General features: G+C 42.3%; 1 protein-coding gene and 1 long non-coding RNA gene across 5 annotated transcripts in view; both read right to left on the bottom strand.

The window, feature by feature from the left end:
• The window catches only part of WWOX (WW domain containing oxidoreductase), an 897,467-nt gene that overhangs the window by 625,076 nt on the left and 248,284 nt on the right, over positions 1–24,107 (bottom strand). For all 4 annotated transcript variants that reach the window (XM_072967780.1, XM_072967779.1, XM_072967781.1 and 1 more), the window contains exons 7-8: positions 13,594–13,779; positions 7,957–8,221 (exon numbers count right to left, since the gene is read on the bottom strand). In XM_072967780.1, coding sequence (XP_072823881.1) covers positions 7,957–8,221; positions 13,594–13,779 — 451 coding nt within the window. The remainder of the gene's footprint in view (positions 1–7,956; positions 8,222–13,593; positions 13,780–24,107) is intronic.
• LOC140698195 (uncharacterized) lies at positions 359–2,195 on the bottom strand. The gene is made up of 2 exons (XR_012075812.1): positions 2,111–2,195; positions 359–841 (listed from the first exon to the last, which is right to left on the bottom strand). It is a non-coding gene; the product is annotated as an uncharacterized lncRNA (long non-coding RNA).

The following is a 24,107-nucleotide window of genomic DNA, read 5'->3' as shown; positions in this document are numbered from 1 at the left end:
CTGCTAGAAAAACATTACCTTCCACCTCACACGGAAAAATCAACATACCCGGTGAGTTAGACGAAAATCAGCGTTCATGGAGGAAACACGGCAGAAACATCATTGGGGGGCAGCGCAAACTGCTGGCATCAGTTTAATCGCGCGGGCCTCCAATATCGAAACTGCACCGCAGCCAACAATCACTGGAAAGAAGTATGAAATTGGAGGAAAGGAAACTGGAGGGGGAGGATCAAAGGAGGCACCACTAACTTTAAAGTAATAAAAGAGCTGGGGAGAGAGTTGAAAAGAGGCAGCGCATTACCCGAGTGCCAGCGGGGACGCAGAAAAGAAGGAAAGGACTGAGATAAAACTAGGGGAATTTCAAATCTCGGTTAAGTGTTCATTAAATAATTTGTCACACGTATTAAGGCCAGATAGTCACTTTTTTTCCCTCTTGGGCACTCATTCGGGAACAAAGGCCTGAGCAGACTTGTGTTTTACACTGAAAAGCGAGGCGGAGAAGATGCAGCGGAGCAGAGCTGTGGCCACACAAAGTCAGTCACGCTTTCCTCCTCTTTGTTTCCAAGAAAAGGAGAGTCTTTCCCCCAAGTTAAGGTGTACTGTTGGCAGCTTAAAATAGGCCACCAGGAGGGAGGGCCTCCACCAAGCACTGCGAGAGCCCATGTGGTCCCAGCTGCCACGCTGTGTGTCACCTCAGCACCTACATGGGGTTGTATATGGGGGGTGGGGGGTTATGCCTAATGTTCACAGGGAGAATCAGACCTTCTGTGACGGACATGCAGCCGGCATGAGGAGGAGGGACATCTCTAAGCAACGGGAAGCGAAGCAAGACTCTCCTTGTCTGAAAAAATGACAACAGTGAAGATGCTAATAACAGTAGTAATAAAGGCTGACTGCATATCTAGCATGTTCTGAATGCTATACACTCACCATCTTTTATTCTCAACACAGCTCAGTAACAGCAATACTGGTTGATGTTTATTGAGTATCTGGCACATTCCTGATGCTACACATTCATGATCTCTTTCGATTCTCAACACATGCCCTGCGGTAGGGATGATGTCCTGGTTTTACACATGAAGGTGAAGAGGTTATGAAATGCACCCAAGGATTAGTGTGGGATGGAGCTGATGTTTGATCCCAGGGCTGGCCAGCTCTAAAGTGCATCCTTTCTTTCCCACACCTGGCTGCCCTCCAGACATTCTCCTCACAACTCACACCTCTGAGTAGATCTCTTGTGTGTCACTGACCAGGAGTCTGGAGGTGGGGGCTGGGTCTGGTCTCAACTGTCCTATGGACCAGCTGTGTGCCTGGTGGAGGGGTGGGGTGGGGGGGTGCAGCCCTAGCCTCATCCATTTCTTTAACCTGTATATTCTGATGGCAATCCCTTCCCCACCTCAGAGAGATTCTGATAAAAAAAAGGTACTCATGACTATCATTCATTAAGCACCTAATCACCTTTGTTTATTTATTTACAAATATCTACCCTGAGCATGTACTTTATGGATCAGGGACCCAGTAGTGTGAGGGCAAAAATGGCACTTTCAAGAGATGGAGAGACAGACACTGAATACAAACTCAGAGAAATTATTTTTCTAAGCTGCATTCGTGTCAAACATCACGAAGGAGAAATTCCAGGGTCCTTCATTCATTCACCTGACACGTATTGATGGACCACTGTTACGCATCAGACAGCATCACATCATAGGCAACGGCACATGATCGGGAGTCCTGACCAAATCTTGATCTAATGCTTCCTTGAGGTGTCATGTTTGGACTGAATTTTGAAGGGTGAATAGAAAGTAACTAAGAAAGGAGGGAAAGGAAGGTTCTGGACTGAGGAGCAGTGTGCTTCAACACCCAGGAGAAGAAAGGAGAATGGGCAGTAAGTGGCTTAAGGTAAAGTTGGTTGAGCGGAAGAGGACCAGGCAAGGCCAGGTGTCTCCCTTTAACTCTCACTCTAATTCTCATCTGCTTTCACAAGGACCCAATAAAACAGATTGCATTCCCATTTGACAGATGAGAAAACTATACGTACACTGTTCAACACAGCCTGCTCAAAAGCCAAGACCCTCTCCTTTTTTCCTTGCCTTCAGATCTTACCTCTCACCTTAGAAACACAGAATGCCAAAATGTACTTTCCCAGTCTCCCTTGCACCTGGGATCTGGACAGGTGGCTCAATCTTGGCCAGTGGGAGCTGAGAAGTCTGCGAGGAGAACAGTTCCGAGACAGAATGTTCTACTCCTTCATAAAGGAGGAAGGCACAGAAAGAGGGGTCCCATCTCTCTTATGGTGCCTTAAGACTTTATTAAGTAAAACGCAACAGCTGGCGCTGCTGCAGCCATCTTATAAGCATGAAGGAAAAACCAAGACAATCACAGAGGAGCTGCCTATGTATTAGCTGAACGAAATCCTGACTGCCTTGGGACTTCCAGATACATGAGAAAAACAAACCTGTTATTCCAATCACTTTTAACCAAGTGTTAGCTCCCAGCCCCAAATGTCTAAACTGAAGGTAGAAAATGAGCCTGAGAGAGTCTGAAACATTCACAAATTACACAACTAAAAGGGGGGAAATCTGAATTCTGAACATGTGCCTAATGATTCTAAATCCTATGTTCTTTTTCATTCTACCACATCCTTTAGGCTCTGAATTGGGCAAACACTGTAAACTTTAAAGCTCCGGACAAAATTGAGAAATGACTAATGAAACCAATGCTGATGATAATCCTGGAGAAAAAGAAAAATGTGTGAGGCTGCAGGGATGTGGCCTCAGCAAGAAAAGCCCAGCCATGGGGGTGGGTGGGGGGTATGGGAAGGGGTCTGCAGGAGCGTCCAAGTGCGGCCCCACCAAAAAGGGGTCTTGGGTGTCTGGTGTTCTAACATCTCCGGACTGGCAAGAGCAAGGCAGCCAAAGAATTCGATCCTCTCTTGGGAATCTCAAAATACATAGATTAGAGAAGAATATGCTGAAATTTCCACTTTGAAAATCCTATTTCCTCTTCCCAACCCAGAAAAAGGGCCGTGCTCTCTTACGCCAATGTACCAATAAAGATTCAGACGGGGTTTTGTCCTTGACAGCATCTAGAGAGCAGTCGATGGCAGGTATTTAAAGGGGGTTGGGGGTGGGGGCAACAGTGGGGGGTGGGTAGTATTTTTCTAAAATACTAATTTAAAGAACAAATCAACATCTATTATCTCCTTCATTATGTTTTAAATTGTACCACTATAAATCACCCTGCAGCAGGTTATTCAAGGGCAGAATTACCAGGCTTGGCTTTCCCGAAGGTTAGAAGAATGACATCTTGTGCTTTTTCTAGTTGTAATTTATAACTTTGCAACAGAGCCGGCATTGCAGGCCCAACCATTAGCAGGATAGCTGCACATCTGGGGAAACTCAGCACAATGACTGGCTTTACACGGCCACAGGAAATGTAACCCGATCGTTTCAGAAGTTCTACAAACTCAAGCCATTTTTTAATGTAAAATGATTTGGAAATGCAGTTCCCTAAAACATCTGCTAAGCTCTTGTTACCCTAACACATGATATTCTTTCTACTGTTACCTTCCAACACAAACATGTGGTTGCGTAAAACACCCTACGAGGCACGTGATGGTGCCCGGCTTCAAGTCCACATACTGATCGCAAAGGGCTGCCTGGGCCTGGGACCCTGAGCTCAGACGTTGTTTAGCAGGACTGAGAGCTTACGCAGGGGCAGAAAACGAGGGAGAGGGTTGATTTCATGAAGGCGCTTTCAAACATTGTCAAAAGGGAACACAACAGCCCAACTACACAAAATGTGGCGGGGGTGCCGCGGTACACTTGACAAAGAAAATGAACTTGGCTGAGTGGCTGGTGGAGGGTCTGCAGACTGGTATTTCATTTTCTTGAACACATTGTGTGAGCTCCTTGTGCTTGTTAACTACAAAATGAAGGGAGTGACTGTAACATTGTAAAACTGTTGTAAGCAATAAAGGAAGACGCGTGCACGTACAGATACATAAAGCAACATCGTGTCTGGCTCTACATGTCAAGCTGCATCTTATTTGGATGTCTGGCAACATTTGCAAATAGTCAAAACTACCCTGGAAAAATCTCTTGTATTACCAGATAATACAATATGCCTGTTTTTGTGAATTAAGCCCCAGAGGGCAAATACATACATATGAATATACGATATATACTAACATACAATATATAGTGATGAATACATATGCAAAAAGTAATTTTAGAATATTCAAATAAAAAGACAAAATAAGCAGATAACGCACATATGATGGATGTGATTTCAGAACTAGAAAGCTTCTAGCAAAGTTTACTTTCCTTCAAGACATTACAAAAGCAGCTAAGAAATCCCGCATATTTTTAAAACAATATTTTTAGACAATCCTATTCCAAGGTTTAACTATTATTTTTATCTGATTATAAACTGGAAGGAAGAGGGAAAAATGCTTTTCCCCAGAACCTCCGTAGACCTGTCCTGACCCCTGGACCCCGAGGGAGAAGGGTCAGAGACATGGCTCTACCAGTAGGGGTCGCTGTGTTGAGAATTAATCCCTATGAGTTTCTCATTAGTGATTATTATACTGCAGGCGGCCAAAATGGAAAAATTAATTAATTTCAAAGTGATAATGCATTTACAGCAACAATTAGAAATGTATAACTGTAAAAGGGCAACATTTAAAAGACAGATTACATTTAATAAAGTTGCACAAGAACATCCAATTGTAAAATTACTGATCTGCAACAATATCCTTTAAAGAGGCACTTAAAATAGCCTGACTCCATGAAGGGTGACCTAATTACTGTAACTAAAATCACCGTAGTCACAGCAAGTCACAGCAAATAAAAAAGGGATGATGATATTAGAATACTGCTGTTTAATACTTAAGGGAGCCGGCTGCAGCAGAGAGGGAAGGCAGGGCTTCCGAGCACAAGGCTGGGCTGTGTTTCTTGTTTCCTTGACCTTGTGCGTGGAATTTATGCTCCAGCAACCCTCATGTCAAAAGGAAAACACTTCCTCTGAAGTGAAAGGCAGAAGGGATGAAGAAGGACAAGCAGTACACTAGTTATCCAGTCACACAGCGTCAACACCAAGGTTCTTCATGAGCATTCAGGATCTGACTTTTACGTGGGCTGGGAATGGAGATGCAACTGACATGGCTTAGGTCGAAAAATATGTTTGTATTAAAATGGCGTAAGCACGCCCTTCATCCACAAAACGTTTCACGGTGATGGAAGCAACGTCAAGCCCCGTACACGAGAATCCAACACCACGTACTCTTTTGGTCAATCCAGTCTGTCCCACCAGTGAAATCGACCAATCCCAGGTCTCTACTCGCGCTGTGTCCTCTCCCACATGCAGTCCCCCGTTCCTATGAGAGAAGCTACTGGCTATGAGTTTGACAAGCCCAGAGTTCCCACTCCACCTCTTACTGAACTTTAGTCACACAGAGCTCTAATGTCTAAGAAACACCACCAAATACGTAAGTAAAGATACGACAGATGTTGTATCCATTATTGTCAAGCCTTCCACCGACCTGTACTGCCATTTGGTTGTGAGTAACCAGCTCAGGAAGGTGAAGCGTCCTGCCCAAGCTGTCCCAGTTCTCAGGGCTTGAACACTAGGATCATAAACAGGGGAGATGGTCGGTCCACTGTCCCAAGCAGTTGCTTTCGCACAATTGCCACCACCAGGAAGTCACGTCAAATTCCTTTTCTAACACAGGGTAAAGGCTTCTCTCCCCTGCCTTTTCATGGAACACTCCGTCACTCCTGAAAACTTAGTCAAACCTGGTTTTTCTGTGATGTCTCCACTTTCCTCCAAATTTTCTCAAGGGCAATCTTCTCATTTTTGCCCACCCCTCTGACCCACAGACAGAGAGACCAGTTTTTATTTTATCCATTGCCCAAGACTACTCCCAGCAGGCATGTTCCTGACTGGAGCACTGGGATCAGGGCAGGGGGGCGGCCAAGGCCTCTGTTCACTGGCTGGGGAGGGGAAGGAATAAGCCATTGAGGCTGGACACTGGGTATACCTGGGATGAGCTCTGAGTGTGGTGGTCACTGGGCGCCACCACCTAGCTTCCTGCGATTCCCGGCTCTATGATGACACTTCGATCTCAGGCTCCAGCTGCATACTCTGGATTTCCACTTGGCTCAAGTCCTGATCATAGTTACCACCCAAACAGCAAAATTCTGTCATCACAACATGGTTCCCCACCTAACTTAATAGCTTGGCACTTTCAGAACTCTTCCTGCTAAGTCTGATGCGCAGTCAAACCTGACTCTGCTGAACACATGTCTGTATTATGTTCATATTAAGTATGAGACATTGACCATCCCCTCCCCAAGAAACAAAAACATTCACCCCACCTCTGACTTCCCCAGAGCCAGTCTTCCTCCTCCTCCCACCCGTCCTTACCCAGAGCCCTTAAGCCCTGGGCTCCCGTCACAGAGTAACAGGTGCTATCACTTTCCATCCACAAGCCCTCACCCACTGGGGTCCTCACCAGACAGAAGGCGGTTACACCACCCTGCACCTGGAGCCTGTACTCAGAGACCCACCTCTAGGTTTTTCCCATCACTTTCTCCAATTAGAGAAATCCTGGAAGAAGGGGAAACAAGACTCTCTGATGTCACAAAAAGGAGTTCCTCAGCTCCTACTCAAGATCAAGTACAAGTGAGAAAATTCAAAACTCGGATTACAAACTTGTGGGTCTGGAAGGTGCAGGGCCAGTAGAAAAAGGGACACGATGTTCCCCACTCCTCAACCCCCATCCTAAACTTGAACAGCTCATCTCTGGTCCTGTCAATGGAACTGGCGCCAGTTCAGATCCACCACCTTCCTGATTCTCTACACTGAAGGACTTAACAGAGAAGGAGCCGCAATCACGGTCAAGGATGCCCCTGTGGAGAACCTGCCCTCACGGTCATGGGGAGCCAGGCGACGAGAAGTCTCAGAAGCCTGTGATGCGCACACTCTCTCGTTGTCCATTCTCCCTGGACTTGGAGAACCGCCCTCCAGAGATGCTCCCACTTCTCTGATGTTTAAGTATTTAACTCTTAGATTACGTCTACTTACTTCGCATGAGAACTACCTGGGTGATGAGATAAATGACGCACGGACTTACCTTCTCCCAAGCAGTTCGAAAGATTTCTGCTGCGAGTTTAAAAGTCATCCACAAACACAAAGGTTAAGGACAGTGGGTGGGAACGGCTGCAGGAGGAGGCAGCAGACAGTATCCAGAGGCTCCGGGATCATGTGCCCAGAACATTCCAGGATAATGATTTGACTTGTGATACTCCTAAAAGCCATGATATCTTCGAGGGAAGGGTAATTTCTGAGCATTACATGTTAAATTTAGTTTACTGGGACACTAGTGTCCACTAAATACAAAAATATTTTTTAAAGGCCTGTGTTTTTAAAAAGTCCTATACCAAATGCACTGTGTAAAGCGTGCATTCTTCAAATTACTTCCTACTCAAACGCTTTCATGGAAGAAGTTTCTAAACATGGTTGTTATACGACCACCCAAAATGAAAAACCTTCATATTTATCTTTGTGAACATTTCCAAATCCAGCCACAGTGTGACTCATCACCTTTGGGGAAGGAAAGACTAAAACACCCCTCTAGCCAACAAAGGATTCTCCAGGAGAGGTTCACACCCCTTAAAAGAAGAATTTAGAACATCAGATACAGATTCTCAGTGGAAACAAACGAATCACATCTGCTGATAATTCAATAGTCACAAATCCATGTTTTCAATAACACAAATCACAGTTGTGAAGTCCTGTGCATACTGAGAAAAAAATCGCATCAAAAGAAAACAAATCATCTCCATCAAGACTTTCACCCATACTTATTAACAACACATGTGCCTGGCTTCCTCGAGGACCCTTCCCATAAAGGCACAAGAGAAGTGTGTGTGGTGACGACAGCCGTCCACTTACCATGGACTTGGTGAAGGGTCTGGCCAGGGTGAAGAGCAGCGTGTACACCCACCAGCTGCGATGGATGGAGGAGTACATCACGTTTCCAGGGTGCACCGCGTTTGATGTGACCCCGCGTGGGGAGAGGCGGCGATGGAGCTCATTGGAGAAGAGGATGTTGCAGAGTTTGGACCGGTTGTAAGCCAGCATGGCCCAGTAGTCGTTTTTCGATGGAGAGAGGCGGCTGAAGTCTAGTTTCCCCGAGGAGTCGTTAATATCGGTAAATCTAAAAACAAAATTAGAAAATATAATATGAAGCAGCCAATCTCTAATGTCTGATATAGCTTTTTATTTTTATTAGAAATCTGAGTAAACCGTGTGGAGATGACTGAAAACTCAATTGGGCAAACATCGGAACAAAGTCTCCTTAAAAACAGACAATGTAACAACATAAACCACCTGGATCCAGACACACTCACTGAAGGCCCAAACCCGTCAGTGCAGAGGTCTCAACGTGCTGAGCCCCACTGCACCACCCCTGCCTCTAACATATATTTTTCAAAACCTTCCACAGGAAGTTCAAGGATAATTAAATTAAACGGGAAAATATCTTAAATAAAGGGCTGCTGCTCTTGGAAGCAGAAAGAGATCGCATTCCTAACCTTTGACGGGGCTTTCCTGGGTTATCTGAGCCAACGTGCGTGTCTTGTATATTTCATTTGCGCAACCAAGTAAATATAGATGAGTCTTGCTGCCTCCACGACTCTTTTCCAGATTAAAAATTCATGATTATAAAGGGGTTATAACCTTGGTGAGGTGCCATCAATAGTCTTATACGTTTAAAAGATAAATGTAAACAAAGCCAAAATGAGTTCTGGCAGAGTCTAATGTTTTTAAGTATACCCACGGCATGGATACACACAAATCAAAGTAAGTAGTTGATGTTTTATAATTGGGTCTGACGGAGTCGTTAAACACCAGCTGTTTGTTTCTTTCCTTTTTTTTCTTTCTTCTTTTTTTTTTTAAATAACAGCAAAGTAGTGACTTCCTTCACACACACACACACACACACACACACACAAAGGATCATACAGAAGGAATTCTCCAGATGAAGGTCTCATCTTTGTTAAGGACCCCTCATAATTTGATTAACTCTGGGCATGTGCCCTGAGCGGTAAGGGCATGCTGGAGTAACTGGTGTGGAAAAGGAAAGCAAAAGGCAAAATGAAAATTATGGAATAACCTGGTTGTTTCTTAAGACGAGCAGTTCAGGTGGAACTTGGACCAAGCAAAGCATCCCAGGGACAGAGGAAACTCAAGTTCTAATGGAAATTGAATATCCTTTCCTCAGGACTCAGGCAGCAACATCCAATTTCTAGTGTTAAGTTACATCACTGATCTAAAGTCATCAACAAAGCTGATGGCCAGAAATGTCAGTGTGGATTCGGCAATGAGACCTTGCAGCTAATCACTGGCTGCCTGTTTTCCAGTCTCCAGACCCCAGGAAGAGCCCAGGCTCTAAGTTCTATCGTCTAAAGCAGTGGAACTTAGCGGGAAATGTGAAAATTTATGGGGCCCCTTTCCTGGGTGTCGTAATGACTGCCGGTGGGGGCTGGGACAGGAGACGCCCTGCAACGCAGGCGGAGTCTTGCTCGAGGAAGACTGCCCTGCTTGGCATCCGCGTCGATGAAGAGCCTGTGTACCATTATCTGAGCCTAGAGCCTAGCTGTGTTTTACGTATAAGCACAGTTCTAATAGCCACTGAATTTCCAGGAGCAGAAACAGCCACGTAAATGAAGAATGAGTGCATTTTCCGATTTTGTGGGGTTTTAGGGGGAGGCGAGGTTGGAGTGGATGCTCGTGGTACTCGAGTGTGCAATGCCACACACCTGCCAATGGAGGCGGCTAATGCACAGACATGCACTCTGATTACTTACGTCTCCTGTAGTCCTGTCCAAGCACTGACATGTTGGAACACAGGCCACTTGCTTCACATTTGTTTTTCCCCTACATTACAGTCACACTAGCTCACTGAATTACAACTTATGCATGCAGGTAAGTTATACTACTTCTGAACTGCATTTCAACATAGTAATAAGGTGTCACAGAGGAGCTGTTCCAAAAAACAGGGACTGGAGAGTGGAGAACGCAATGATCTAAGGTCTGAGCTACATCTTAGAAGTTCCACCTACTCTGAGTAGAAAAGAGCATCAAGGATTCGGACATCTAACAGGAAAGGGATTGATACAGCATCCTTCACTCACTCTCCACTCTTCTTTCATTACCTTTCTTGGCATCTCTGTTTAGCCTACTCCAGCTCAGGTGTCACTTCTTCCAAGAAGCTCTCCCTAACTAACTCTGCCACTGCATGTGGTCACAATGATTTCTTGGGTGGCAGTGGGGGCTGGACTGAAAGAAGTGATGCAAAACAGATGGAAACACATGTTTCCATGGAAATTAAGCATGCACCTTCCAGGACCCGGTCCACGGTATCCCCAGTGTCCAAGGACCCTGCCACCCCTGCAACATCAGGAACAAAGCAAGTCATGCCATCTTTGTACCTTGTGCTTCTGTCCTCACCACACAGACTGAGTCATTTGTTTACTTGCTTGCAACCCTAGACTGAATTTTTGGGAGGTGGACAGTGAGCTCCTTGTTTATTGCCTAGGACACTGCCTGATACACACTGGGGACTAAATACAGGATTAGAGGATTGAAGTTTGATCCTGGATGCAAAATTCCAAACCAAGAGCTAAGTTTGTCTTGAGTTTCACTAATAATCTGCATGTGGCACTTTCTAATGTTTAGAATGACTTCTCTGCTTTGCTTTTTAAGGACAATACAGAAATAATACCTCATGACTGTGGAACACCTGTAGATTCAACGCCTAAAAGAGGGTATTAAATCCTACTCCCAAACCTAGAAACAAGTCAAAAACAAAACAAAGTAAAATCTACTGTGATAAGAAATTAGATGGAACCAGGCTGAAGGAAAGTTTCAAGATGGAGAAGCCCAGCTACTAAAATGCCAGGCCCGCCCCTTGCAAACAGCCCTCCCCTCTCAGTAGACCTCTGACTTCCTGCCCTGCTGACCTCCAGGGCAGCAAACTCATTTTTAAGGTCTGATTAGCTTGTATGGACAGTCGTCCAGGAAGGGGGAGGGGTGGGCAAGCTTTGTGATTCCTCTGAGCCAGGGCCAGCTTCCTGAAAAATGACTGGGTTCACCTCTCCGCTCAAGAGGTAGCAAAACAAATCTCCAAAGACTTGTCTGCTCTATTTTCAAGTTGAAAAATTGACAAAGCCAAACAATAACGTCTTAATAGAGTTATCCTCCTACCAGGACACTAAAATGTGCACTTTCGCTCTCTGGAAATTACCATTTGCTGTTTGAGGGGACCTCTTGCTTGTATTTCTATATGTACTGCTCCTTTACTTTTTTTTTTTTAATGAGGAGTTTTAAATTACCAAACTAAAATAATTAGGTTGGATTCTATGTAGACAAAAGCTAGTATGTTCAAAGAACAGGACTGAATTTGCATCAGAAGCTCTGTGTGTGTGTGTGTATGTGTGCAACTTGGCACTCAACACAGCTGCAGCCACTTAGAGCTGTTCAGCCAGCACTCCAGTCTTTTCATTCTATTTTAATTGTTATCTGAAAATTTTTTCACAGCAAGGAAGTCAAGTTCTCATTTGAACATGATGGATTTTAGGTAGGCAGAAACTCAATTCACTGGCTCAGACTCCAGATAAGTAACTAAAATACAGTGAAGACATGGGGAGGCTGATAAATATTTTGCCTTGGGGCAGTCTGGTATAATATTTTCTGCAAACATAGGACTTTATTTTTCCCCTAACAGGGGGTCGTGACTCCAACGAAGAGTTCTGCCAAGGTTTACGGAGGTAATTAGGTATCAACCCTTCTGTTTTACAACGTGGTTTAGGGTTCTGGGTCCTTGAGCTCATGGTGAGTGAGGGCTTTCCCAGTAATGCCCACTCAGTATCCACATGGGCTCTTGGGTGCAGTACATGCGGAATAAACGAACCAGCTTGGGGAATTCACATTTGGTAAAAATATCCTTTAATATGAGCAAAAGAGAATTAGAGAGTAGAAAAAACAGTGCCCATCACCAGACAGGAGGAGTCTGATAACACACGATTCAGGAAGGCCATGTCTAGAAACTGCTATGGAGCTAATTCAGGAGACCACGGCCCTGCCTTCTAGTCCATCTTGTCAATGAAATTAAGACTCGGATCTCCAAGGTAAGCGCAAATTATACCGTTAGGGAGAAAACAGAGATCATCACATGAAATTGCATTTGAGACACAGATTTACAAAGGAGAGAAGTAGCTGACAATTCAACATCATCTCCCATGAAATACCAGCTCATTTAAACACATCCCTCCCGTGGTGCCCTCTGCATCCAGCAAACGCCTGGGGCTGGGAGATGTACTTCCGGAGCCCTGTCTCCTGCACCTGCCTCCGTGGTACCTCCCTCCCTCCCCAACAGGGTCACTCCACTTCCTTTCGCGAAGCTGGTGTGATTTGCAAAGATAAGGATGTCCAGATTTTGTTACCACCTAATTACTAGAGGTTCCATGTCTTTTAACGCGGGGGAGGATTATTACGGGCATTTTCCTTTCATTTCAGCCCTCATAAATTTCACATGGTAAAAGTCAGTCTATCTGCAGCGTGTCACTTATACCATAAGCCCCTGTGTTTGGGAGTGATAAAGGGTTCAGGCTAACCCTTGGCTGGTCTCTCTCTTCCAAGTCCCAGGGGTTACATTTTATGGAAGCATGATTAAAAAAATAAGCTCCATTCTGGGTCACTAAAACATTTCAGGACTTAAGACGGAGAGGAGAGAGAGAAAAAAAAATAGGCCCTTGCACATTATTTTTTCTCCAGCTTCTCTGCTAGCAGTGAAGGCTCCCAACCACACCAGGAAAATCTCCCTAACATGTATTAAATCTAGCCTCACCCAGCAAGTCCTTTATCTTCTCCGAATACTTCTCTTCAGACAAATAGTTGTTTATCCAACTCTAGAAACAGATATGCTGAAAATACGATGAAATTTTCAAATGTCTTTTTAGTCAATTGAATATTCTCCTAATGGTAATAGAAAAGAAGTGCCATCTGATGTTTTAATTGAAATTTTAACCAAAAGAGGCACGGCCAGATTTCTAATATGTTCTAACTACAGTACTTCCCTTTCTACAATTACACAGCTAATGTCTGCATTGAATTCCCTAATTTCTCATTATAAAACAATTGGATTTCATCTCGCAGTCTTTAATTGCATTGTTTCTCCTCCTAGAATAACTGCACATTCTTCTTGGTGAGATGTTGAAGTTGCTGAATGACAAATCAATAAAGGTCAGGCATTCAGATTTAATCAATTATTATTCCATCTGAAAACACAATCACTGAGGGGCTTGAAGTAGAGTCATAAAAACAATCTGCCTCCCTGTCGACACTACCCCTAAAGAGCCCCCCGCCATCACAAAAACAGACCTCGAAGAAGTCCGTCGGCCAGACTGACTGAGTACACACACTTTAGAGCAGGACAAATGAAAATTGTTTTCAAAAAGAGAGCCTTGGGGGACCATTAGCTGGTGCCAGGAAGGGGACAAGTGAACAGAACATGAAATTCTAACCCACCTGTGGGACTCGGAGGAGACCACAACAACCCGGGCAGGGGCTGAGCGGCACAAGACATCCTGGAGGAGCTGGACAAGGTAGAAGTGCCCCAGGTGGTTCACCTGAAAGGTGGTCTCCAGGCCGTCCTTTGTGAGGCTCCAGGGCAGAGCAAACACCGCTGCGTTGCACACAAGCACGTGCAGTGACCTGAAAAAGAAAACATCCAATGCTGTGCAGACAGAAACACTCTAAAACCAAGGATGGCCTATGTTCCCCTAGGAATAACCAACTCTTTATTATCTTTAAGATTCCAGCCAGTTAGAAATAGGATGCCCTAGAATGTCGCAGCTGAGACCACTCTGCTGGGGAAGAGCTTGGGCTCTGAGTGGGCAGTGGTGCTGGGCTGCTGGGGACAAGGGGGTTCCTGAGAAGCAGGACTTTTCAGTGCTAAAACCGGGACCATTCTGGGCACACTGGGATGAGTTGGTTACCATCATAGAAACCTAATTGAATCTGTGCTTCCTTCATTCATCCAATTCTCAGCCTCACTGTCCGTAAAATCAAAACAGCCATTAAAGTAAGATATAAGGAATAAAGGAGACAATGTGCTGTAAAAAACCAACACAAGAACCAGCACTTACTGGGTGCGAAGTAAAACACATCACGGTGGAAATGCTCTGTCTAAAGAGACAGGAACCAACTGTCTGAATATATTCCTTTTAGAAGTCAAATTAAATCTACATTTTTTTAAATGAGACTGGGTACAGGTAAGTGGAGGTCTGTTATATTTTCTCTTCATTTGTACACATTTAGTATGTTTCATAATAAAAATTTTAAAAGTAAAAGTAAGTCTTTCATGTGAATCAAAATCCTTAATCATAGTAAATTGTACTTGTAGGAAATCATCCTAAGGTACTAATGAGAAATGTATACAGAAATATATTCAGGGCTATCCACAGTGTTTGTAATTGCAACATAAAAGCAACAAATTAGAAGTAAACTAAATATACAATTGGGGAATCATTAAATGAATCAGAATAAATGAAAATGATGGAATACTTTGCAGCCATTAAAATAACAAATCAACAGACCCTGTGAACATTCATGTTAAAAAACAAAACATATAACATTGTGTGACCTCACACACACACGCACATACACATACGCACACACAATGACCGTGCAGGATATCCAAAAGCGTTAGCAGTAGTTGTCTCCAGGGGTGGATGGAACCCAAACTGTCTTAAATTGTTTTCTCAGTTTATTCATACTTCTTCATTTTTCCATAATTAACATGTGGTGTTTTTATAATAAGAAAAATGCCATCAAATGAACACCTTATAGGAAAAAAAAGCATTTCGGGAATTTAGCTGACACCTAAAACAAGAGAAAGAGACAAGGTGGGGTTTCACAGGAGCAATGCACTTCGAATTCAAAGATCTACCATTTGTGCCAGTTTCAACCAAATCACACAGGTCTCTCTGAGTGTCTGATTCCTGCCCATGAAATAAGAGGCTGGAAACGGACGGTGTTTAGTTTCCTCCCACTCCTCAGGTTCCACACCAACGGCGTGGAATACCTGATATAGGAAATGAAATACTACCTATCTTTCATTTTTTTAAAATTCAGCATTCTTTTTGTAGAAATTTTTCATAGACCTATTATTATTGCAACAATCTGCCTTTGTCCCATCCTCATTGAAGACTTCAGCTGAAGAGTGGTGAGTTTTTAAAAAAGAAACACTGGTTTGCAATCAAGGTAAGCAAAAACAAAAGCATACTTAAAATCTAAAATGCTCTGTTATCTAAAGAAAGTAAAAAAGAAATGACGGTAAATATATACAACGTTATAAAGGACTCCTATTTTCACTATGTAAATAGTGTTTACAAATCAATAAGAAATATATTCTGAGTCTAACAGAAATATTGACAATGACAGGTTAAAATTTTATAAAACTTGATTACAAAATAACTAGCACAAGAGTTAACATGGTCAATTCCACTAGTAGCAAAAGTTAAAATAAGATATTTTTCTACCTATTAAATTAGCAGGTTTATTTATATTGTATTTTTATTATCTCATATAAAGCTGGTAAGACTATATACTTCCACACCCTGGATAATAAGTTGAAAATATATATCATGAGAATGAGAAAGATCAACATTATTTCGCCCAATAATCTTGTTTCCAAGTAGTGAGGGACATAGGAGGGCAGGGCAGAGGCAGCCAAAGATACCTCTAGGGAGGAAGGTTTTATCATTGATAACGTTTAGAGTTGCCACGGAACGAGGATAATAAAAAGCAGAGTAATGTTTGGTAATTTTATTATTGGCTTTGCATTTTCTACAAACAATGCTTGCCCATTTTGCCCACACAGGGGCAGGCCACTCCCACAGCCACCTCCTGCCCCCTTGTTATGCCACTGCTTTTGGAGAGGATTAAATGGTGAACCCTAAAAGATGTGCACAAGCAAACTGTGCACATGACCTTATTTGGAGAAAGGATCTTTACAAATGTAAGTTCAGGATCTTGAGATGTGATTATCCTGATCAATGGTGGAACTAAATCAAATGGACAAGCATCCTTACAAACGTGAAGAGCAGAAGACCCACAGAGAAGAAAACGGGAAGGCAGAGGCAGAGACCGCAGTGATGCACCTGCAAGCCAAGGAGTGTCAGAGTGCGCCCGCCTGCACCACAAGCTGGCAGGAAGGCACGGAATGGGTTCTCCCTTAGAACCTCCAGAAGGCACCAACCCCACAGAAGCCTTGATTTCAGACTTTTGGCCTCTGAAACTGTGAGAGACTACATCTTTGTTGAAAGCCACCACAATTGAGGTAATCTGTTACAGCAGCCCTAACTAACAACACAGGGTCCAAGTCTCATTCCTAAGGGAATGCTCAAAATGTATACAAAAAGTTGATGCATAAGAATGAGTAATAATCATATGTAAATGAGCTAGAATTACAAAACTGTATATGAACTAGAAGAAACTTAAAACCCAACAGCAGAGTAGCTAAATCAGCAATGATTAAGTCAGAGGTTCCCAAATTTTTCAATTAAATTTAAAAAGCAGGAAATTAAATGTGTGATTTGTATCCCACTCCCCCCAACAAAGATTTTTGTATGCAGTCAGCAAGATGGGAAATACAGAAAAATGTTAGCTCTGCGTGCGTAGGGCATCATTAGATTGCTTCCTTCCTTTTTATGGTTCTTGTTATTTTCTAAATTTTATATAATAAGCATGAATTAATTTCTTAAAAAATTACTGAGATGTAATCCACGTACCATACAATTTACCCTTTTGAAAATGTGCAATTCAATGGTTTTGAGTGCACTCATGACTGTGGAAGCATCATCACATTCAAATTTTACAACATTTTCATATCCCCAAAAAGAAACCCCATATCCATTAATAGTCATTAACCACTGCCAGCCCCAAGACACCATTAATCTGTTTTCTAAATCTTAACAGATTTGCCTATTCTGGATATTTCACATAAATGAAATGATACAACATGTAGTCTTTGGTGACTGGCTTTTTTCAGTAGACATAATGTTTCCAAGGTTGATCCATGTTGTCACAGGTATCAGCACTGCATTGCTTTTTATGGCCAAAAAATATCCCACTGCATGAATATATCACGTTTCACTTAACCATTTGCCAGCTGATGGACATTTGGGTTTTTTCCACTTTTTGGCTGTTATGAACATTGTTCCTGTGTACAGTCATGTACAAGTTATTGTTAAGTCGTATGTTTTTATTTTTCTTGAGTACATATGTATAGTGGAAATGCAGAATGGTTAATTGCCTACTTAGATGCTAAGCCAATTTTCAACTGAGGTAATTATTTTCTTATTATTGAATTAGAAAGTTCTTTATGTATTTTAGACATAACCCTGTTATCGGGTATATAATTGGCAGATCTCTCATTCTGCAGGTTTTCTTTTCATTTTCCTGATGGTGTCATTTGCAACTCAAAACATTTAAATTTTGATGAAATAAAATTTATACATATATGTTTTTTTTTCTTCTGTCACTTGTGCTTTTGGGGTTGCATCTAAGAAATCATTGCCTAAGCCAGCATCACAAAGATATACTCCTATCTTTCTTTTAAGTGTTTAATAGTGTTTTTAGCTCATACAATTAGGCCTATGATCCATTTTGAGCTAATTTGCATGTATGGTGAATGCAAGCAATCTAACGTCATTCTTCGGCATGTGGCTATCCAATTGTTCCGGAATCATTTGTTGTAAAGACTATTCTTTCCCCCAGTGAATTGTTTTGGCATCCTTGCTGAAAACCAATTGACCACCTGTAAGAGGTTATTTTTGGACTCCCGATTCTACTCTATTATCTATATGTCCATGCTTATGCCAGTACCAGACTTTATTACTGAAGGTTTGTTTTAAATTTTTAAACTGGGAAATGGGAGTACTCCAACTTTGGGTTTTTTCTAGTTTGTGATGGCTATTTAGGATCCTATACATACACATAGAAAGTTTAGGATCAGCTTTTCAACTTCTGCCAAAAAAAAAAAAAAAAGAAAAGAAAAGCCAACTGCAATTTTGATATGGTTTGCATGAAATTATAAGGTCAATTTGGGGAAGATTGACATCATAATAATATTCAGTCTTCTAATCCATGAGTATGGGATGGCTTTATATTATATACATTTAGATCTTCTTTCACTTCCTTTAACAGTATTTTATAGCTTTCAAAATACAAGTTTACTGCATCTTTTGTTAAATTTATTCCTAAGTCTTTTATTCTTCCTGATGCTATTGCAAATAAAATTGATTTCTTATTTTCATTTAGGGATTGTTCATTGCTAGTGTAGAGAAATACAATTAATTTTTGCATGTTGACCTTTCCTCCTGCAATCATGTCAAACTTATGTGTTGGTTTTAATAATTTTTAATGTATTTCTTAAGGTTGTTTATTTATAAGGTCATTTCATCTGCAAATGATAGTTTTACCTCTGCCTTTCCAGTCTGAATTTTTTTAGGGGGCAGAGGGTGGAATTGTCATGGCTAGAATTTCTAGTATCATATTAAATGGAAGTGGTGAGGACTGATATCCTTACTTCCTGATCTTAAGAGAAAAGCATTCCACCTTTTAGCATTAAGTATGAGGTTAGCTGTGGGGTTTTTGTAGGTGTCCTGTATCAGACTGAGGAAATGCCGTTCTAAACCAAGTCTGCTGTGTGTTTTTGTCATGAAAGGGTGTTGGACTTTTCCAAATGCTTTTTCTCCATCTATTGACATGATCATTTATTCCACTGATATGGTGTATTACACTGATTGCCATTCAAATGTCAGACCAACCTTGAATTCCTTACACAAATTATAGCAACAAATAATTATACACCACTTAGCCATGGCATATAAGCCAATCCTTTTTATATATGGCTGCATTTGGTTTGCTAGTAATTTTTGAAGATTTCTGCATCTATATTCATAAGTGATACTGGTCTGCAGACTTCTTTTTTTTAATTGAAGTATAGTCAGTTAACAATGTTGTGTTAATTTCTAGCGTACAGCATAGTGATTCAGTTATACATACATATATATGTGTGTGTATGTGTGTATGTGTGTGTGTATATATAATCCTTTTTGTATTTTTTCATTATAGGCTATCACAAGGTATTGAGTGTAGTTCCCTGTGCTATACAGTAGGACATTGCTATATTAATTTTATAATAGTTAGTATCTGCAAATCTCAAACTCCTAGTTTATCCCTCCACCCAACCCTTTACCCCCAGTAACCACAAGTTTGTTTTCTATGTCTGTGAGTTTGTTTCTGTTTTGTAAATAAGTTCATTTGTCTCTTTTGGTTTTTTAAGATTCCAGACATAAGTATGGTATTTTTCTTGCTCTTTCTGGATTACTTCACTTAGTGTAACAATCTCCAGGTCCACCATGGCATTATTTTTGTGGCTGAGTAGTATTCCATTGTATAAATATACCACAGCTTCTTTATCCAGTCATCTGTTGATGGACATTTAGGTTGTTTCCATGTCTTGCTATTGTAAATAGTGCTGTGTAAACACTGAGGTGTGTGTATCCTTTCGAATTAGTTTTCTCCAGATATATGTCCAGGAGTGGGACTGCTGGATCATATGGTAAGTCTTGTGATGTCTTTATCTGGTTTAGGGTCAGGGTAATATTGGCCTCATAGAGTTCAGAAGTATCCTCTGTTCTCATGGAGAAATTGCCTCATTCTTTCCATTTTCTGATCTATTTCCAACCCATCATCAACCTAAAACCTAAAACTGGTGATGTGGTTGGGGTCAGCTATATTTGGCTAGGAAGCATCGGTTTTCCACATATGTTGCCCACTACAGTTGTCAATGCACAGCCCTCCACCAGCCCAGTTCCCCTCTTAACAAGTTGGGCAAAAATGCTTTGAGGCATCTGGTCTACCTAAAACAGTCATCAGAGTCTATCTCAACTCAAAGACAATTTCATTCATTTGTAGCCTAGAACGGCTACAGCCAACTGCCGAGAGAAATTCTAGCTCCGCCCTGTTATTACAAGTCCCTGTAAACTGAGAACAGCAGCGCACAGCCCAAAGTCATGATGAGCTAATCCCCAGTATCTCGAGAGGTACCTGCCAGGTTCAATGGGTATTACTCCCTTTGTCTCTATACCCTTCCCTTTTATCCACAAGAGGGAATAAAATTCTGCAAAGTTGATTTGTTTCCAGCATTTCCCTGTCTTTAAGACAGGCTGGGCATTTGGAATGTTGGCACCATGCCTCTCAGCAACACTTCCTGTAGTTACCTTTAGCCTTGCCTGCACACTGTCTCAAGGAAACGCAAACTGCATCAAGCAAAGAAACTTACACCAAAGACCTCAGCCCAGAGGCACGAACCCACAGAGACTTGGGAAACTCTTTTCTCTTTCACCAAATTTTAATACCCTTCATTAATGTTAATTGCACAACACCAGAGGCAAAATACATACCATGTACCTAAAGCTTGTTATCTCTATTAATGAAAAGCAGGCTTATGGAAATGAAACTATAAAGTGCTAGACTTTTTTTTTAATTGTAAAGACACTTAATTGGCTTGTACAAAAGGAAAAGAATTCCTTTCACCTCACTTTAATGAGGTTTTTATTATTCAAATGGCACATTTTGCTCAGTTTTGACTACAAGCCATTGCCATTCAAAAGGCTCTGAGATGATGAATATTTGCGGAATATCAAAAGGAAAAGTTCAGACTATAAAGACAGAATGGAAACAAAAATAGTATCATTCCAATTCCAAAGCTGATGCTATTAGTCAGCATTCTCAGGGGCTGATTTTTTTTTTCTTTTTTGATGGATTCCAGTTTGTAAGGGGTGAATGGGACTAGGAGGGTTGTCTTCTGTGTATAGAGGACTAAAGATTCCGAGGAGGGAGGGGAGCTTGTTCTCTGTGGTTCTGATAAACTCATGGAGAAAGCCCCTCCACTTCTCTGTTGAGTGGACCCAAGGCATTCTCTGAGCACGGTGGAGGTGATGTCTGGAAAGTAGCAATCCCATCCTCTGCTCCTTGGACCACAGAACAACTGCTCCATGGTAAGGAGAAAGGAGTTCCCAAGATTTACCAGTGGGCATCACTGTTTGTCATCAATGGGAGTGACAATGGACCAAGCTTTCTAGCCAGAGTAGCCTCCAGCAACACTTCCTACTGGAAAGAGCGCTGAATGGTGATAATGAATAGAAAGGGGTCCGAGCCCAAAGGCTGTCACTAACTGACTTCAGACGGCTAATTTCCAAGTTTTCTTCCTGCTCCCCTGCATTTTTAAAATTTAGGTCTAACTGACACAAAACATTTAGTTTCAGGTATACAGCCCTCACTTGTACCATCCACTGACTATTCCCTCTTTTTCTGGTCTCTTCAATCTCTCCCTCCCCACTGGCTCATTCTTGCTACCTATCAGGCTACTCAGATTTTTCTGACCAACAATTAGGAGAAATTCAGGAAAGATAGTGGATGAAAGAAAGTGGAAGACAGAAAGCAGACAATGAGCCGGAAAGAGAAAGAAATGTCTACTTGACATTATGGCTATTAGAAGTGGCAGTGAGTCTCTCTTCCCAGTTATAGACCATAGTTTTGAAAGATCTGTCTCCATTTATAATCTCTTTCCTTGCCCCAGACTCACTTCTTATCACCAAGCTGTCCAAATTCTGTCCCATCACCATCTGGAATCTCTCAAAGCTAACTGGAGAGCAATGGCATCTCATCTCTACACCCAACTACCTCCCTCTGAGGAAACTCTACTTCTCTGCGGCAGTGTGCCCAGCTCCTCCCTGATTCCCTCTTCCCCATCTCAGCTTCTGAGATACAGCCCACCCTTGGACTTCCTCCTAACGCCATCACTGCCTCACCTGTCTCCACCAGCCCTTTCTCTTCTACCCAGAGTTCCCTTTGATTTAGTCAAAAAACTCTTCCCTATAGCAATTTCATCCAGCCAGGGACTCCAAACAACACCTCTCTAGAGGAGAACTTCACGACCACAGCTCCAGGGCTTGCATCTCTCCCGGGTTCCAGAATCTCACCCTTCCCACCCCAAATCTAAACTCTTCACTCTCTCTCCTCACATCTTCCCTGATGTCCGTATTTCTGCAATGGGTGCAGTTACCTGGTAATAAACACTTAGGAATCATTCGCTGCCCCATCTCCTCCCACAGCCTCTACGGCTAGTCAATGTCAGTATCTCCAGACCCTTCAGTGACTATTAACAGTCTGTCCATTCCTCTTCGTTGCCAGTGGAGTAAGCACTATGAGGTTCTGTCTAGCTCTCATTTACGGGTCCCAGTGTACCTATTCCCGACTTCAAAGAGCAATGACTTCTCCAGAAAACTGTCCTTGACTACTGGGCACCAGCATATCTGGAAAGCCATGCCCTACATCCAGATGCTCTCCTAACAAGGGAGACCAACTCTGGTATAACTCCTTCTCCAGAGCTCCCTACGGCATCAGGCTGAAGAGAGTTTCCAACTCAATAAAACCTGTTTCCCTCACTCTTCTTCTGAGAGCACATCCCCGATGAATCATCTGAGTAAGTACCCCTGTCCCAGCCTAGATCTCTAGGGAACTCAAGCTGAGACAACCACCGTTATTCCATGTTTCTGGCTCTGCTGCCTTTAGCTCTGGTCACTACAGTAGCACAGACCTGGCCTTACCACTTCTGACGTCTCTCTGACTTGACCCAGCATGAACAGTGGGACCAAATTAAACACATTCTAAGAGTCTAACAAAAAAAGTGATGAAGACATTTAAAAAATTTATAAAACTAGGTTACAAATGACCAGTACAAGACTTAACATGTTAAACTCCACTAGTCGCAAAGCATAAAATTTCTACCTATCAAATTAGTAGATTTATTTATAATATTATTACACTTTTATTATGTTGTATAAAGCTGGTGGGAATACACATTCCTTCCCCCTGGATACGTGCTGTTTTCAGCAAATACATTTGTGGTAATTTATTACAATGGCAATAGAAAACTAATAGAATGAAGTAATAAATGTTTGCTGTTTTAAGTCACAACGTTTTGGGGGTAATTTAACAGCAATAGATAGCTAATACGTGCATCCTACTACATGAGAGAAGCCAAATTCACAAAGCCACATATGGAATACTTCCATTCATATAATGTTCTGGAAAAGGCAAAACTCGAAGGACAGACAAAAAAAAAAATCACTGGTTGCAGGGGGTGGGTGTAAGAGGCGGGAATTACTACAAAGGGCACAGGGGAAACTGGAGGGGGTGATGGAACTGTTCTATATCTTGACTGCTATGACTTTATGAGTGTGTGTTTGTCAAAACTCCCAGAACTGTATGATTAAAAGGGTGAATTTTACTATATATAAAATACACCATAATTAAAAAAAAAACTGGAGGGAAACAATAATGCACTGTGTGCTTCTAATGCCACAGGTCCCACCCCTGGGATGCAGGATTTGCACACCTGTACACTGACATCCAAAACTGATGACTCTAACTGAAAGTCAAGTCAACCTGTTTCACAAGTTCCCTGGCAGTCAAGTCCCCACCAAGGCACTAAGATCCCAGAAATACTGACCCAGTGAGGGCCGGGATCTCACCAGCATCCTCCACAAACATCTCCGCCAGCCTCCACACGGCCACCTCTTCTGAATGCTCAGCCGGAACTGGCAACATCCCAATTCCAGCACGTCTCATCTCCAGCGTTCATTGTAAATGGAATATCAGCTTCTGAGCTCTAGCATCTCCCTGGAAGCTTGGCCTTCAGCTCAGTCTGGGGCACATCCATTCCTACATTACACAACACTTTCTACCAGGGGCCACAATCTGCATGGACAAATGTTATCTCTGCCCCAGACAACAATCAACGTCCATGAGGAGAGAGCTCTTTGTTTGCCCAGGGTCTTGCATGTAGAAAGACAGAAGCCTTATCTACACACCTGAATGGGTACCTGTCAATCAGCGCTGTTTTCCCAGTGACATCTGGTCTAGAAGCCATTACGTAGCCATATTATACAAAATATTATTAACTG

The sequence above is a fragment of the Vicugna pacos genome, chromosome 9 (assembly GCF_048564905.1).
Source record: "Vicugna pacos chromosome 9, VicPac4, whole genome shotgun sequence".
Taxonomy (NCBI): domain Eukaryota; kingdom Metazoa; phylum Chordata; class Mammalia; order Artiodactyla; family Camelidae; genus Vicugna; species Vicugna pacos.
Note: the sequence above shows the minus strand (reverse complement) of the source record. Positions and strands in the feature narration are given on the sequence as shown.